General features: G+C 39.3%; 1 protein-coding gene across 1 annotated transcript; it reads right to left on the reverse strand.

Annotated features, from left to right (window-relative positions):
- Positions 1–27: 27 nt before the first annotated feature.
- On the reverse strand, positions 28–18,905 carry bckdk (branched chain ketoacid dehydrogenase kinase). Its single transcript, XM_026922494.3, has 11 exons — positions 18,475–18,905; positions 16,734–16,802; positions 16,447–16,557; positions 14,854–14,901; positions 13,189–13,308; positions 12,969–13,067; positions 10,128–10,201; positions 7,987–8,115; positions 4,064–4,153; positions 3,269–3,424; positions 28–1,405 (listed from the first exon to the last, which is right to left on the reverse strand). Exons 1-11 carry the CDS (start codon positions 18,742–18,744, stop codon positions 1,261–1,263), a joined length of 1,311 nt encoding a protein of 436 aa, XP_026778295.3. The 5' UTR covers positions 18,745–18,905; the 3' UTR covers positions 28–1,260.
- Positions 18,906–18,954: the final 49 nt, after the last annotated feature.

The following is an 18,954-nucleotide window of genomic DNA, read 5'->3' on the forward strand; positions in this document are numbered from 1 at the left end:
GGGGGGAAACTACAGGTGAGACAGATGGGTGCTCAATCAGGATTTTTATAATGCCCAAGAAACTATGCAGATTTGGCATCTATAGAGGGGAAAAGGGGGGAGAAAGAGGGAAAAAAAAAAAAAAAAAAAAAAAAACACCACACAAACAGCAACAAATAAAAATCTAATAAAATGATCCCATCCATGACATCATTCTGGACACCTCACACCATCATTTGGCCATTATATACAAAGGAATTTGTGGTAAGATGTGCAGATTAGTCCATAATTTTTACACAACATTACATGAAATGTAATATAAAGCTTTGTCAGAGCATAGGTTAATACTCGTCTCTACCCTGTAGAGGGCAAACTTGGACAACAACAACAAAAAAAAAAAAAACCTCTAGTCCTTCAGCATGCATGTTCAGACTAGAATATGGTGTTTTTACTAAGAAAAAAAAATTCCTACACAGGCACAACTCATATACTCTAGTCATTTCCAGTGGTGTTAATACAGCAACAAGTGACCTGCTGTGATTAATGATATTAAATCTAAGTGAAGTCAAAAACGTCCTATATTCACGACTGACCACTAGTGGAATGTGGGTTGAATAAGGCCACATATACAGGAGGACAGCAAGAATAATATTCAAATATGAATAAATGTTACTTCAATATACCTTTAATAATCTAAATCCTGGAGAGATTGACAAACAGGACAGAAAAAAAAAAAAAAAAAAAAAAAAAAAAAAAAATACCCTGAATTTTTTTTTACATTGCGTTCTATAGCCAATCTGCTTTGCCAAAGAAACCTACATAAAACCAAACCCTTGTATTGGGAAATAAGTGAATTTTCAAACAATTATTATTACACACTGGGCGATACAGTTGCAGTTACAGTACGTTCCGCATCTATGCCCAAGAGCACGATCACTCATAAGCCTTTCACTCAGCATCAGTCACTGAAAAAGAGCTCCGAGCCCTTTATTTATGAGTTCAATTATTCTCCTAAGGCATCTTCTTCCAGGAGCTTTGTAAGAGTTTCACCTCAGTAACTTTGGAGTTTTCTCTAAAAACACTTACAAGGCTTTTTCTTCCTTTTCTTCAGACACTTTCATGCAGAGCAAAAAAAAATGTTTTTTAAAAAAAAAAAAAAAAACCTGAAAAGAAAAAGGAGAATGGAGAGGAAGCAATGTCAGTGAAGGTGTGAACAGTGTAGCTTCCAGGCCTTGGTGAAGTTACGAATGTTCATCGTGATTGGCAGAACTGGCCACTGCGTCACACTCTGAAGCTCTCTCCTTTCCCGTCGATGTGGCGCAGACGCAGGTAGACGTCGGTGCCGATTCCCTGCATCGACTGGACGGACAGCGAGCCGCCCAGATATTCGGCGTACGCCCTCGAGGTGGGCAGACCAAAACCAAACCTACAGATAAGAGACAGGGTGGGGGGAAAAAGAAAAAAAAAGGTTAGATATGTAGAACTGTGCTTAGAAAGTAACTAGTGTTGTCAGAACATAGTTAACAACAACAACAAAAAAAAAGGTGGAACACGATTTTTGCTCATTCCTTATGAAATAAAGTAATTGTCAAATTTAAACTAAGAAGAAGAAGGAAAAAAAAAAAAAAAAAAAAAAAAAAAAAAAAAAGTCCGAGTGTGGATCTTGCATATTTTAAGAGTGTATAGTATGTAACTGGGGATGTAACTAAATACAAATACATTATTCAGATTCAGAAAGCTTGCCAGAAATAGTTGAGACTAGGTGTAAACCAGGACTGGAATCCCACAGGATGCAAAAAATAAATAAATAATAGCGAGTGGTAGATTATTACTTTTATACTGACTCTCTCAAAATGTTCTGCTGTTGTCATGATTGTCGTCATGGCCTGCATCTCAAGTCGGAAAGACACAGGAGCTCATGGGACAAAAAAACAAAAACAACACCCAATTCTTTCTAGTCTAGGGGCCGCGACCCCACGTTGGGTCTCTTGATTTACAAATGGGGTCATGTGACAAACTCGAGTACCTGGTTTGCATACCAGTCTTAGACTGGTAAATATTCGATGTGAGATTCAGGCCATGACAACAATCACGACGACAGCGGAATGTTTTAAAAGAGACAGAGTCAGTGTGATTAACATTGCTGTGCAAAATATTTTACAGTTTGACAGGAAACCGGATGGGCAAGGATGTCTTGGTTCTGACATGTCTAGTGGATGTACATAGGATATGCAGTGAGAGTGTGAATAATAACACTGCTCATGTTACAGCTGCTTCCCCAACATGGATTATTTTCCAATAACAGCTCAGTGCTTCAGTCAGTGCAAAGAATATTCCTCTGGTTTTTAGTCACCATTATGTTACACAATGTCAGTATGTTAGACATAATATATTCAAATGTTACAGTAGTCCTATATTTATAAATCTGGGGCCACATAAAATTCTTAGTGTCCATTTAGGGTCTATTTGCTCCAGAATAAAACCATATCTGCCGTATTTCAGTACAAACTGCACAAATAATCTCTTATTATTTATTCTGGAGGCATAGTGATAAGGTTCACATTAAAAAAAAAATAATAAAAATTAGCTACATGGGAGTAATTGTAAAAATGGAGAGGGCGACACACTCATTAATCCAGAACATGGAATCTATTTAAGCGCAACATATTACGTAATACATATTTAGTTTGAGCTCAGCTGTGATTGAAATGAACCATAAAACCCAAAACAGCCAAACTTCAAGGGAACTCTATTTATAATGACAGAGATTCTGCAATAGCAAGATAAAGAGAAGAAAATGACATCATTGAAACGCTCACGAGGTGAGTCAGTGCTGACTAAGACCTGTGTGTGTGCGCGCGTGTGTGTCCTGCTTTTAGAATGGCTTACAGTAAGGGGGCAGTGTTGTTGTGATCACACACCAAAGCCTCTGCAGTTGAACTGGTCTACACCGGATTGGTTTGACCTGAACAGTCCAGCCACCGGGGCAATCATATGACTAGGATGCAACTGTCCTGCAGTTTTAAATAGCTCCAGTCAATGTTTGCATGAAGATACCATTTGTTAGGCGCCAAATATAGCGCATCAACGGAAGCCACTGCGCAGAGAAGAATACACAGGAAGCAGCTGTCCCAAGAGGTTGGCCAAATCAAAAACATTAAAAAGGAAAAGAAATAAGCAACAATGAACAATGTGTGAACTATGCCATAATCAGCTTTCATTTCTGCCTGTTTGCCTAATCAGGTTTGTATCTGTAATTCCGTAAAAAACTGGTGTAATGCTCGCTCACCCGTGCATGGGGCCTGACTGAGGGCCGCTGTTGGTTATGGTGTCGAAGAGGTTGCTCATGCGCGGGTCCTGCGTGCTCTGCTCGGCCGTGCTGAAGTGGTAGTCCATCACTTTATCCATGATGCTGTGGGGAATGCCTCCGCCCCGATCCGAGATCCTGCACAAGAACACGGCAAATCAGGGTCGCCTCTGGACTCTTATCCACAAGGCGAAAGGGGACCGATTCAAAGAGGTTTAATGAATTTCTCTAAACGCAAAGTATTCCCATAAATGCAGTAAAGCTCATAGTTAAACCCCAGGTAGATGTATGGGACCAGGAAGAGGTGGACATTATGCTTGATCGCTACAGTAGTGCAATAAGTGCTTAAAATGCTGACTAGGTCATGGTAAGACAAATACTCCTTGTGTGTACTGGGTAAATTTTTCCACACATACAAACAGCACTCAACACGGCTTGCCAGTGGCCGTGCAACTCGAGTTAATGGACTTCTTTCTCCATAACGACTGCACTCTGCTTCTCTGCCCTCAAACAAGCACTTAAAAAGACAGATAATGGCTTCAATCCTCAGAAGCGTCGTGCTGGGTCGTCAGGAAAATACATTAGTTCAGGTGTACTGGACAACAACGCTGAGAACCAAGCATCTAAAGCATTTCATTAAGCTTCCCCAATGCTCTACCCAAGCAAACGGAGTCAGACAGGTCTTCTCCCAAATACTGTTTTTGTTTGATCGATTAGCAAGAGTAACTGAGCAAAGCTCAGAACAGAAAAATGCAGCTAACCTGAATGGTTTCTCACCTGATGACAAAGTCAGTATCATTGTTGGCGATGGTAACCACCACATCTGGCACGTTGTAAGGAGTGTCCAAGTGGCTCTCCATTGTGGCCCTATAAAAGGACAAACAGATTTTACAAGGATTAAATGAAGCATAAACACCATTATGGTTGAGCCATGATGCTTGTGTTAAAGACCAAGACTTTACTAAAACATTATACATGAGCAAAACAATATTACAGAACAGGAAGATGGTATTGTTTAGAACAGTGTGTTCAAATACATGGCTTAATGATTACCTATGCCTTGTAGGAGCTTTCAAAAACAATGAAAACTAGAAAAAAAAAATAAAAAATTCAATAGGAAATGGCACAGTAGCTGTATTATATTGCAGAGACACCACCTATGCAGTCAAATGTTGCCTGAAGATATTTGCAGAGATGGACAAATCACTAGCCTAGCCACCTGGGACAAGCCAATCTAACTTTTTTTTTTTTTTTTTTTTTTAAATTCATTGCTGCCCCACAGACAAGCTGACAGCGCAATAACCCTATTCCCATTTCCCTTGATCTATATTAATGCATATAACTAGCTAACTAGCTTGGCATACATTCCTCCGTTACGTTAACTTCCGCTTTTCAGCCAAGTCCATTAGATTTCTCGGCAACCAAAAACACGAGACTGGGCAGCACATTGGACATGCCTGGTGGGCTAGCTAATGGATTTCTTATTTGTCCACCACTGTATGAAATGTAATTCCAAGAAATATAAAAATAAACCACCACCCAAAATGGAATTGTGTTTGTACGAAGTGTGAAAATGCATCTATTGGTAAAGGAATGATTCAATAACTGGTGATGCTTTGGATGAAGATTCATACGTTTGGTTGGAAACATCTATTGTGAACACAGACATCACTGAGAGATTCTTCTTCTCTAATCAACCACTATTTTCTTTTGAGGTTTCTGTATTCTAATGTGTCAGCTGTTTTCTGGCCTAGTTTTTTTTTTAAATAAGGACTTGTTTGTTCCAACATGATGACCAGGACATTCCCACTCAGCAGGACAACATTCCAAGACACTCCTCCCTCTTCTTCCCGTCTCCCACACTCCACTCATGTGACATGTATTCTCCTACAAGTCACTCAGCATTGATCTTCAGTAACTGCTTTATCCTGGTCAGGGTTGTAGTGGATCCAGAGCAAATCCCAGTAACACTGGGAGAAAGGTGGAAGAATCCATCCCAGATTAAGGGCTCTGTAAGGGTATTTTCCCAGTACTGGGGATTAGAGAGGTAAGAAAGAGCCAAGAATAGGTTCCTGTTGGTCCAAAAATCAGTAGTGTGCCTCAAGAATAATAATGCAGATGAGGAAATTCTGTAGTTGCAGGTGCTAAGCCACAGCCACATAGCCATAAATACATTTTACAGAGTCACTGGTGTTAGAAATGTCCACAGTGCAAGCCAATCACAAAATATTTAGATTTCGAAATTGGAATTAAGCACTACTATTCAATATGGTTATTGGAAAATCAACACTAGACAGCACCAGCCATAATGGAGGACATCTTTCCAGCCTGAAACTGGCTCAACGGTGCCATGTTATACTCATGTTAGAACACGTATATTACGCCCAATTATAGATGTGCATCACATGATTATTCTTTTGCGTTACCCATATCAACTGATCCCCCTTCAGCCAGCTCCAAGAAACACAACATCTCTGATCTTGAAGACTTTCTCACTCTGACACACAACCATGAGGGAACTAACTGGTTCACAGGCTCTGGCATGTAACCAAGGACATGCTGTTGCCTTCAGACGACAGTTGTTCTCTGCCAAACGACTCAGGAATGATCACATCATCCCCTATTGAACTAGATGAAATGAACATATCGTCTACACATCAGGGAAAAAAAAAAGAAAAAAAAAAAAACACAAACCAAAACCAAATGAACCAAACTGGTTCTTCATACACTAGATTACGTTCAATGCTAACGCAAGGCAAGAGTCGTAAAAACAGACACACTGTACACGTGTTTGAATCAATAGTAAACACACCGGCTAAGCCTCTGTACAGATGATCGTCTGACAGCATTATCAAGAGATTAGCAGTTAAGTAATCGCAGCCATGGATTGTTTTGGAGCAATTACACACAGAGGCCAGGAGCTGAAGGACCTTTGGTCTAACTGGAGCTGCACAATTCAAGCAAGGAGGTGACCTGCAGCGACAAAAGCCCACGTCAGGTCACCCTGACCAAAAAAAGTCTGTAGATAAGACCAAGAGTCGCACAACAAATGTTAAGAAATCATTACGGTGTAGCGACTAGTCACCCTTTCTAACCAAGATAAACAATGGCTTTCTGAAAGTAAAGCTCAGATTGAACACCACTTGCTCCGAGAAGGATTATTATATTATCATTATTTAAATGCACTCCAAAAAAGATTGCGTAAATTTTAAATGTATGCTGAAAAGTACACATTCCCACTAAATTCTGTGCCAAAAGCATTTAACAAAATCACATTATCATGTAAACTAAGCGAGGAATCAAAAGCTAGTGATTCTCCTTTTGTCATCATCACTTCCAGATCTGTTACCATCCCCCCATCGTATCTTTACGAGCTTTCGTTCTGACACATTTCACAGACGGCTGGGGTTTAATACAACGACAAGCACGTTAAATGTTTACTTAGCAACTGGAAATTCGTACAACTCATACTCTTTGTCAGTCAAATGAAATGAAAGAGACACACGTTTATTTATTACACATTCTTTTTCCACACTATTCAAAATAAATGGCCAATCGTGGAATTAGCGGCTAATGAAACAAACGATCCTTTAGTGAAACCGTTCTTCCGTTCCTCCGGTTCCAACTTACAGTGTAAGCTGTAAAAATGACTTGACAGTAGTTTGCTTAGACATCTTTGGTTGATGCACTATTGCGTGCTAGCTTGTTTTGTAATGTTTTAGCTACGTACCACGTACGCGCACACATACAAACTACGTAAGTATCAAGGATATAATAGCCAGCCAATCAGAGTACACCTACAGGAGAAATCCATTTAATCCATTTATAGTTACATTTAACAATGTCGGAATAGCCACAGAACAAGTCATTTCCTAAACAGCCTCTGTTTTTCTTGGCTCACTTGAAAAAAAAAACTCCCCTCTGTCCTGAAAATGTTCCCATGGTGGAAAGTGCTGACATTGGACACTCCTTCCATAAATATATCTCCTTACAGAAATCTTCACCTGGTTGAGGATTTTGCTTTCCGCTGTTAAATATCATTACATTTTTATCTGTTTATTATTAATCTACGATTATGTGGCACATCCATCCACAAATCCATATAGCTGTTAATAATATCTAACTGGTAATGAATCAGAATGAGGAGTAGTAATATTTTTAGCAAAAAGTTGAAACTTTTGGCACATTATCATAACATGACCTCTTCCTTTAACACAGCTGATCCATGCAACACCAGCTGGTAAAAGACAATACAGGAAAGTAAAACTATTTTGCTGACGTCAGAGCCAACAATGCATCGCTCATGCTGTCAGTTTCTGGTCAGATAAAAATGGCACACAGCTATCCAGGTCATGAAGCCATGTGAGCTCAGCAATAAATCATAAACATAATACACAGCATAAACATTACACTACTGACCCTTTTAACTCTAGCGAAAGGTCCGTTTGCATACCAGTCGTCTGGATTTTCTAGATTAGTAAATAGTTTTGAATGTAAGGTCAGAATTTTCGATTTGACATGCAGACCATGACAACAATCAAGACGACAGTTGAAAGTTAATGAAAGCCAGAACTCTGTGAGCTCGGGGTCGCTTAAAAAAAAAAAAATTTCATGTCCATTTAGGGTCACTGGGAACCTGTGCATTAAATTGTGCCATACTGCTCGTACCACTACATTAAGAGTATTGATCAGGGCGTTACCTCATGGCATTCTTCAGTAGCTCGGGCAAGATGTAGTCCAGGGGAAGAGGGATGAACGGAAAGCGGGCAGCCACGTGACCATTGATGCGAACACGTGGAGAATTCCCGTACTGGTGCTCACACAGTCGCCTGAGAGGGTCACAGAGGTGCATTAGCATAGATACCAAAAAAAAAAAAAAAAAAAAAAAAAAAAAAAAAAGAAAAAAAAAAAGAAAAAAAAAAAGAAAGAAACAACAAGCTGAGTACACAAACAAAAACACTTCACACAAGGAATGACAGAGAATCCTTATTTACCTCAAAGCAAAGAAAGTTTTCACCACAGCATGAACTTTTTATAGGCAGTTGTTTCTCATTAAATCAAATGTCTATAGCAGATGCAGTTAAGCAACACTAAACACTTACAGGAAAAACAGTGTCCAAAGGTCTGTGTCAATTACACAGGACTGCTGCTCTTTCTACAGTTTTATAAATACAAACCATTAAAATTGTAATATACTGCATCTAATATACTGCAATTGTAATATATGCATCTACCCTGTTCACATAATCCTTACTTCACCATTTAACGTAACTGATGTGAAATAAATGATTTAAATGACAACAGGGGAGGGTTAAGGCTAAGACGTGATTCCTCTCAGACACCGCGAAGCCAACCGCCCAGGTTTTTTCAAACTGCTGCTCATGCTGCCTCACAGGGCAGTGTAACACAATCAGAGGAAGGTGCTATCCGCCCTCTTCTACATACATGAGCTCGCAGACACCCACGATTGCTCGCATCAGGCTTATCATTTCTAGTTTTTCATTCTTTAATAAATAAATTCCTAGTGTCGGCAAATTGTTGGGGTACAAGTTAAATAAAGCACGTCGGGAACGTTCGTTTACTCGATCATGCAGGATTAAAAATGTCTGCCTTAGATCCTGGCACTGAACAGACAATAACACTACTCACAGCACTGGAGGACACCATCGCACCCAGGTTTTAGGAGTGATTGAAGACGGAGAGACTCAAAGCGAAAGAATGAAAAGATCAAAGGAGCACGTGTGTATGATATTAAATAAATCCTAGTGTACGTTTTCCAGGTCATGACCTTGGTTGCTTCAGAGCTGTATGTACTGAACAAGTCTGCTGACTTGCCAAGCAAGAACGCCTAAGTCTCGAGAGCTACTCGAGTACTTCGAATTAAATGCAATCAAGTCTTGCAAAGCCATACTGAGTGATATAGTATTATTAAATAAAACCTAGATCAATTAAATTGTACCATAAACACTGGAAATACTTGTTTCTGATTTGGCTGATTGTCCCGGGACAACTCTAAATCAGTACAATCTATAATCAGCATGCTGGAAAGTAAGCATGACGATACTTTAGGTCTGGAATTCACATCAACTAGGTAACGATAAGGAACACAAACAAGATGGATTTGAAGTTCTGGACAAACACTCATGTTTCTTTTGTTAAGCTGTATAAAGAACAGATTACTAGCTCCTTTCTTCAGCTGGTGGATTCATGAGTTTCCTGAATTCAAATGCCAGCAATTACTCCAGTTCCCCCCGCCCCCCCCCCCCCCCTTTCTTTGAAGCTGTTGTTGCTGTTGTTGGATTTGCCAACATACAAAGACCAGGACACTAAACCCTGTGAACTCTATCCTGCCATAAACAGGAGATAGGAAATGCTCCATTTGCAAGCTCTCCTGTTCACTTTCTCGACTTGTTTTATGTTCTGTCTGGGCACGCTCGCTCGTTCCCTGTGCGGAGATGTTTCTGTTCATAGCGACGACATGACTGCTTTGTTTAGCTAAAAGGGTTGGAGTAAATATGTAGCTGAAGTGCTTGAGTAAAAACAGCAGTCCCCAGAGAGTGATTACGAAACCTGCAATTCCGGGCACTTTCCTTCTTGTGCAATATTTAGTTAACCACAGATAAATGCTCTATTTTTAATCTTTCCTAAACAACTGATATCGCTCACCCCACCCCCATCCCGAACCATTTAACGGAACAACGATGACGACCTGGAATGAACTTTAAAGTTTATCCTTTCACATTAAGCTCTAATCAGAGCAACGCTCTGCAAATACAGGCATGTAGCAAACCAGCAAGGTAGCAAACCAGATAGGGAGATAAAGATAAAGAGACAGGTTTACCTTGCAAAGTCCACCCACTTCTCAATGATCTTTTTAGGAGACAGACGTCTGCAGACAATGCCCACGTAGTCAGGCTAAACACAGCAAAGAAAGAAATCCAAATAATAGCTGTGTTAGAAAGACACAAGTGGAAAAGTACCACCCCATAATTATTTAATAGAAACTATTAAGAGAGGGAAGAAAAAATAAATAAATAAATAAATAAAATTCCGTTTAAATCCCAATATTCCTGAGTAATAAAAATCGTTACTGTTATACATGAGATACGTGCCTATTATTTGAAACAAATCTGAGGCAAAGACATCACTATTTCATAAATACCAAAATATTGGTACTGATATCACTGGAATTCTCAAAATCTGAGGGAAAAAAAAAAGTAATAATAAAAGTTCCCTTCCCCTCCCCTACATCCAGCTATCAACAAACAGAAAACGCTGAATCGCATCACCTGATATGACTTAATTCCATTTTTCGTAAGTATATCAAATCACCAAAGGATAAAATAAGTGCAGGTTTTGCCCAAATACACCGTTTACTTGAAAATAGATAAATTCAAATGTTTTTTTTTTTTTTTTTTTTTTTTTTTTTTTTTTAACTCTATTGCAGACTGCGTAAAATCACTCCTATAGTCAAACATAGCTAACTTTAACCAGCTTGCTCTTATTCAAAACACAGCTTTGTTGAAAAGCACGCACGTTGAAAACAAACGTTACAAAACAATAAATAAGGAATAAAACAAGAGAAGTTGTGCTCCGATAGGAAAATAAGCAACGATTGGGTGGAGTGATGCGGCGTTACTGTTACTACTCCGTAGTTTCTCCTATTATACAACAGCAATTTGCCAATAATTTTATTTTTTTTTTTTATTAATCAAAGAATGGAGTCAGACTTTTTATCTGTTTAGAGTTACATTTAATGTTGTGGAACATTTGCAAAAAGTCAGCAAGTTAACAAGTCAGTTGACTTGTGTTATAGTAGCTATAAACAGTCCCTCACCAGACTCTCTTTTAAAGTAAAGAAATAAATTTTAAAAATATAAATAAAATAAAATTTTAAAAAATGCAGACTGTTGGAACTAGTGTCGGAGCTGCTGAAAGCATTAGGTGCCATCTGCCGAGGTTCCATTTTGGTTAAGATTCAGTCCAATGATTTATATGATGCCATTTTCATTAATAGTAATAATAATAATAATAATAATAATAATAATAACTAAAATAGGCATTATAGATATTGGGCCTCATTTATAAAACTGGATAGTAACAGATTTAATTATAAATAATTCGTATGAGTGTTTACACAAGAAATTTGTTATTCATAAAAAAAAATTTAAAAAAAAAATCCCATAAACGTGGGAAAAACGTTCGGATCCTACTCGTGCTCCATTCACGTGTGTGTGCAAGTTTATGCATATGAAGACTAACTCATGCAAACCTCTACTTGATCGACTTCAAATCATATTTTGCATGAATTTTTGTACTTTTATATATGGAATAGACTTTTTTAAAATTGCTTATTTTTATTACGTTCACAGCATTTAGTAGATGACCTTATCCAGATCAACTTTGCTATGTGCTTTGAAATCTCTATCAAAAACACATGCTCGTGCTAGTTCACTAGGTCAGAACTAAGCGTACCACCAAGAAAACTCTGAAAGCCAGTCGTTTTATATAAAGGGGCATTAACTAAAAAATATGAAATATTGAAAAAGAAAAAAGAAAAAAGAAAAAAAAAAAAAAAAGAGAGAGAGAGAGAAAAGAAAATACACAAATCAATAAAACAACTCATTCAATTATGATAAAAGAAATGGCACTGCATAGCCGTAAACAAATGCCTCCGGTGACAGAAAATTCAGCACTTGCTTATTATTATTATTATTTTTATTATTATTGCATAGAAGTGAGTAAAAATAACTTCCTTTTTTTTTTTTTTTTTACCCTCATTGTTCATTTCATGCTTCTAGCTGTCTGTACACTTAAACTTTTATATTAAATTTGTTAACCTTTATGTTAAATTATATCACACGTTACCGGTGACAGACACACACACACACACACACACACACACACACACACACACACGAGTACAAAGAAAATCAGCATTTCTGAAACTTTTGTAAATCTGGCGAAAGTTCAGTTAGCTTTGGCTAATGACTTAAATTACACACAACTTCCCTAAAAGGCTGATAAATGAGGCCCACTCTCAGAGGAGTGTGCTCACAACCTCAGCACTCGTTCCAGTCAGAATTCCACACTTCTGTAAATAATTCCTTAATTCCCGAGTTGATTTGATGCTGCAGGTCCACAATCACAATCTCATTACAGGTCTGACACACTCTAAAACCTCAACCTACCTGTTGTCCATCAACTCAAGCCTGCTTTACCCATGACTGTGTAACTAAGAGATTACTGAGTGAGCGCCAAAGCAAAGGGGGGGGGGGGGGGGGGGGGGGGGGGGTGCTGAAGAAGATGCTGTGCTAGGATTGTTTCAGTCCCGTAACGATTAAGACATGATAAGATATGATATATCTACTCAGTAACCACAGGAAATATGGTAATGAATCATAGCACCAATCTCTGACTCAGGATATACAAACCAGAGGGAGTTTAGCTCTCCCAATCAGCAAAAGTGCTGAGTCACTGCAAAAGGCCATTTATATTTAGACGTTACATTTAGGTAATGGAGATGTTTATTAGTTAACACTAGATGACTGTGTCTCAGGGTTTCTGTTTGACTCTTGCAATGTTTTTAAACAGGTCTCACCTACTTTATACTCTATCAAAATCGGTCAGTCCGAAAAAAATAAAAAACTTAAATAAATAAACAAAAAGCAAGGAAACGTACATTTTCTTCATGCAGGGCGAGATGGTGTGTGGCCAGCATGCGAATGCCCAGACGAGACGTCAGCGTCGTGTCCAGGAAATTCCGAACCAGCGTCTCATCCTAAGATAAATCGACAAAAATGAACATGCCTATAGATTACAAGAAACGACTGATTAACGTTACACGTCTGTCAAAGAGCGAGCAAACAAGGAATAAGGGCACTAGCTGGACGCTTCCTTACTTGAATGTGTTTGCGACACTCCCTAAATCCTTCCGCGAGCAGGGTGACCACGTCTTTATGATCGTCGAGGAGCTGTTGAACAAGCTTGCTGTAGCGAGCTTCTGTGTCTTGGTCTTTGATCTGAAGGACGAACAAGAGAAATTATTCCACTAAAACTGAAACAAGAAATACCATAAAACAACAGTAAAACAGAAGGCTCTCACCCCTCCTAAATCCTAATTTAACCCCTGACCAAATTCAAAATTCAAACCAGCTGATAAGATCAACCACGTTTTGACGAGATATACTTCAGACTTTAAGAATGTACTGTCTCGAGAAAGATATCACAGGCGATGATTACATGTGTAATGAGCAGCTGCTCTAAGGAGGTTTTCTTAGCGTTGACATTTTAGCACATTTCGTACGCGAACTATTAATCTTTTATTCGTTGCTGCCTGGCAGACAGACAAGTTCAACGACTAGAAAAAAAAAGAAAAATAATCCCTACTCCTTGTTGATTTACGCAAAACAGACGTTTTTCATTTCGTATGTAGCTATGTTTATGTTACAACAATCTAAATGTGTATCAAATCTGTAACTACAACTCAAGCTACTTGCTCCAGATCCCACCGCCTGCTGCACTACACACATCGGCCGAGGCAATCTGGCGGCTGGTAAAACGATTTTTACTAGACGAATTAATTAGCGTGTACATGGAGACACAAAAAAGTACCATGTAAAAGCTGTCATACAACGCTCGCACTAATACACGGACAAGCACTTCGCAGTTACGCACTGCAGTTGAACATTTTGAGAGAAAATAAAGACACTAGCCAGACATGAATACTATCTTTTACATGCGATACGAGAACAAAACACCATTTTTCGTAGCCAAAACTTTGCACGACTATTTGCTTACTTTTTGTTGTGCTACATTAGAAACATTGTTCGAAGGAGAGAATAAACATGTACTCGTTCATTTCTCGTAGGCTGTACTAATACACTTAACTATCTTGCCGTACGTGATTATCATGTTAGCTAGGACTTTTCAGCCTAGTCAGTGTCTGAGCAACCAAAACTGCACAAAGGTGGACTAGCTAATAAATTTATTATTAGTCCACCCCTGTTGTCATGGCAATGAAATTATGTCTCCCTATAAATAAATGTCTCTAAGTGCTGTAATGCCAAAACCCAGTCTTTCCTGGTGGCAAACAAACAACTATTCTAGATTGTTCTTTTTACAGGATGTATTAGGAAATGGCCACACAAGATTTCCTAACTGTTCAGGAAACGTGAGCTGGTTCTTAAAACATTTCCTGAACAAACTCGGGCACCGGAGCTTAAGTGAGATGGAACAGCAAATAAAGCGTCTCAGAAAGTTGCCAATTCTTCTTACTCGACATATTCGCAAAACTTAGAACCTCGTGAACCCCATTCTTCATCGCAGCCCCACCTTTTCCTGCCATCATGACTAAAAGCTGTCCTTGTGCTTTGCGCAACACGGAAAAATCTCCCATGAGCAAGCATTTTACAGTCAACACCGGATTAGCTTCAGTTAACCCACGCTCCCGTCTCTGGCCACCGTGTCTGTAGGACACGTAGTAATTATAGAGCAGCTACAAGCAGACTGGTGAACTTGACTTAACCTTTTTGCCATGTGTGAGACAACGTCAAGCAGGTACTTACTGCTGGAAAATCGCTCAGCATATGATAGGCCCGAATATAAAGCTCGTGCTGTGGGAAGGAGAGACAGAATGAGAGAGAGAGAGAGAGAGAGAGAGATAGAAAGATAAAAAGGGGGGGTTAGATCCAGATGGCAGGGTTTCAGCAGCACGCACACGTGTTCAGTGTTCTCTGGGACTTCCAGGAACTCGAATAAAAGGAATGACGATGCATTTGGCACACAGAAATCATGAGGCATACTTCAGATGTCACATCAAGGCAACCCATGTGTGTATGTATGTATGTATGTATGTATGTATGTATATATATGCATGTAGGTGTGTATATGCATGTACAGACATATATATATGCAAATATGTAGATACAAGTGTGTATACACACGCGCACACACACACGCACATTATATTATATTATACAATATCATATCACAGATAAAGCCACAGATGACTAGTGAGTTAGCTCTTTTCCTAGAGCGTCTCACTCACTGTTAGAAAAATGTAGGTTAGAGTTCACTGCGAGGAGAGACTTTCATTGTAAACAAGCTGAAAGGGAGGAGCGTCACTGCAGAGGAGGCTTCTCAAAGAGGTACACAAAAGCCTCGCGGCGTTTAGCGAGTCCTGATTCTACTGATTATTTGCAGCTCTGAATGGACAAAATGCATGAAAGGAACAACGGAGACTAGAATTCTTTATGTGCTTTATCAAAGGCTATTCATGCCTCATAAATATTCACGTCTGAAAATAATGTAATATTAAATAAACATGCACTGCAATTTGATTAAAATGTTCGTCTAGCTTCACACTGCATTCACGTACTGTGTGTTTTCATGTTTTTACAGCTATTATTACATGAGTAATGAAAGTTTCTGCTAAGCCCCTGACAGAACTGAAAGAAACATTTACAGGAAGGAAGTGCATATTTAATGCACTGCGAGTTACACGGACACATCTGACTGATCAGGTGACAAGAACAAAAAATTAACCCCCCATAGCTACTCAAGGATTTAAAGGATTTGGCATAGATTATTCTAAACAATAATGCCTTGGATTCTTAGGAGAGCCATTGAGAAAATCGAGTGGTACATTTTAGTCATCTCAGATCTTTGGGTTTAGAATTTGGCTTGTTTCATTTCCTCTAATTCTTTCTTCATGCTGGATGAAGGACAAATTAGAGGAAATAAAACAAGCCCATGTGCCATTAACTGTAAGCAGGGACCTGCTAGCCCTCCTCTCTTTCAAGGGAAATCCAATTTTAGCATCCATATTGTTTTATTTGCTGTTAACAAATGGCCTGATGTGGATTCGTTTTATTTTTGGGAAGCCAGAAACGGCAGCACCACCAACTGCCATAAAAAATACAGTATGTACATAGAGGCTGGGGCTGATTTCTTTCTAGCCCAGACTGTAGAGCCAAATAGCAGACAGACTTAAACACTATATTTGATGTCACGGACACATCCAAAAACATCTGTACTGATTTTGAAGGTGCACGTCAACTGCAATAGCAGTATGATAAACATGAACGAGATAGAATTTACTTTGTTAATTCCTAGCATCAAGATCACAAAGAGCTTTTACAAAACTTGGAAACACTCACCACTTGCAGGATGGTGGGGTTACAACCGATAATAAAGGGCAGGCTGCGGAAACCTTTAATACGATGAGCGATGCGAACGGGCAGCTCTTTATGTAGGTATCTTGCGCTGCTCTGCAAAATAGCACGTATCACAAGTCATGATGGAGTTCAAAAACTATGCAGGACAAATTACTGTCACCTTCCTCAAAAATAATGGAAAGGTTTAAGCCAATTAACTTAACATAATGAGCAGAATAACTTACAATGACTAGAGTTCAAAATAGCTTATAATTAGAGGTTGTAATTACCAAGATATGGTTTCCATCCTGAGACTTGCCTGCGTAGAGTAAGGTGCCGGGTGTGAGTCTGACAGAAGGCTGAGGAAAGAAAACGACAGTTAAAAACATGACACAGTTTTAATAGTAATAACAACAACATTATACCACGGCGCTGCTGAATGCTCAACACTGATTGGTCAGAAGCTCTGACAGGAGTTTCATTATGTCAGCTTCACTGACATTTCTTTAGCATTCTTGGAAGGAGTCTCCAGTGATAGTGCTTCATAACAGTAAGAGCTGTAACTAAGTTTTCCGACAGATAGATGACTTGCAGTTTCTTTGTAATATAAAGAGAGAAATGTCTATAGCTAGAACACAATAACGCAAGTGAAAACAGGAACAAACCTGTTTCTCACAGCTGTTCCACAATATTAAATGCAACAATAAATGAATAAAAAGTAGGACAGGTCTTTGCTTAACTTAAAAATTGTAACTGTAGGCAAATTGCTGCAACGTAAGAGAAATAAAACAAATCAAGACCAGCTGTTAAAGGGGAAAAAAAAATAAAATAAAAAAAATTCAGCTTTGGTGTAGTAACACTATCCCCGCTTTGTCTCTACCCAGTCATTATTTTCCTATAAAACATTCCAAATTTTTAAAATTCCTAACATAAACCAGTCCCTACAACTTGACAGAGTCAAAACTATAATATTTTTCAGAGCTGTCCTCAGTTGTTTTGCTGACAGGAAAAGAAGACAATGACCACAAGGCTGGTGAGGGAATGTCCGTTTATCGCAGCTATAACATAAGTGAGAACAGGAACCAACTTGCTTCTGACATTTCACAACATTAAATCTAGCTATAAACTGTTGAAATGCCCGAGATGTCATTCTTTATTAAATTAAACATTGCAATCGTTGGCAAATCTCAGTGGTATAAGTGGAATAACACACTCCAGATCGTGTTGTCGTATGAAAATAAAGGACTTCAGGAGTAGCGGCACTCCGCTTGCGTGTTGTGCCACATCACACCACCCCGTCATCCATTATTTTACTATAAATGCACAGTTTGTTGTGTGTTATTCCTTACACATAAGATATGTATCTGATCTAGGACCATATACACAATCAGAGAGAAAAAAAAAAACTGTTACATAAAGGCACAAAATCAGATTCAACTTATAAACTATATACAAACAGACAAGTACAAGGTGGACATATTAAACTGTTGGTGAAAAATAAATAAAGGCTCAGTGCTACTGGTGCTGAAGTTCACTATTGCTGAAGATATTTAAGAATTTATCTTGTCATGCATAACAATATATCCTAAATGTCCTAAAACTATCAAAACCATTTAGATGAGAAGAGATAATATCTCCAGAGCTGAATCTTATTAAAGTGGAGGCCATTAAGTGACAGTAGGTTCTTCACTCCCTGTGTAGATGATTAAGATAGGGATGTAGGGAAGTAGGGATGTAGGGAGCAGGGCTGTATTTCGGATCAGGCCCAGGTCTGCTGTCCTTGTTTTGACCTCACTTTTGTTGACATTAGACCAATTTTAACTGCTAGTCAAATGAGAACTCATATTATACGCTAATAATTAAAGTTGACTGACACAAAGGAGTAGAAACCTCCGAGAAAGGCTAACCTGGTTAGCTAGGTAAGGTGCTAGTTAGGTAAGGTTAGTTATGGTTAGTGCTGCTTGCTAATGCGTTAACTAAGCACAGGGGGATGGAGAGGAGACGCTGTGTATCTAGTTAGCTAACGGTCACCTTTTCTGCAGACGCATCAATCGCAGACTGGTTGTAGAAAGAGGTAACTGTTTTGGATCTCTCTCTAGCCAGCTCGGAGTAAGTCGACATCGAAGATGTAGAGCGGAATCTTTGGTGGCAGCTGTTTTCCACAACGGGGGTTTTTGTGGCCGATGGGAGTAGCAGAAGGCCGGTCATCCTCGCAGCGCCGCCGCCGCCGCCGCCGCCACCACCACTGCCGCCGCGGCCCAACAGCAGCTCCGCCGCTCTGCACGCCACTCTCCGCCGCATGGTCTCCGCTTCTCACCCAGCCAAGCTCAAGTCGTTTCCCCGCTCCCTAGTCTCCTCGGAAACACCCAAACGAGGCCTACCAGGCCATCGAAATGCACAGTGTATGTGCACAATGGCACGTCCCGGCGGCTCCACTGACACAAACAGGAGATTTGCCGGAGTTTTATAGGTCAGCTGCTTGTTTTGACTAAAAAAGCGACCCGTTGGCCA

Source organism: Pangasianodon hypophthalmus, chromosome 27, assembly GCF_027358585.1.
Source record: "Pangasianodon hypophthalmus isolate fPanHyp1 chromosome 27, fPanHyp1.pri, whole genome shotgun sequence".
NCBI classification, from domain to species: domain Eukaryota; kingdom Metazoa; phylum Chordata; class Actinopteri; order Siluriformes; family Pangasiidae; genus Pangasianodon; species Pangasianodon hypophthalmus.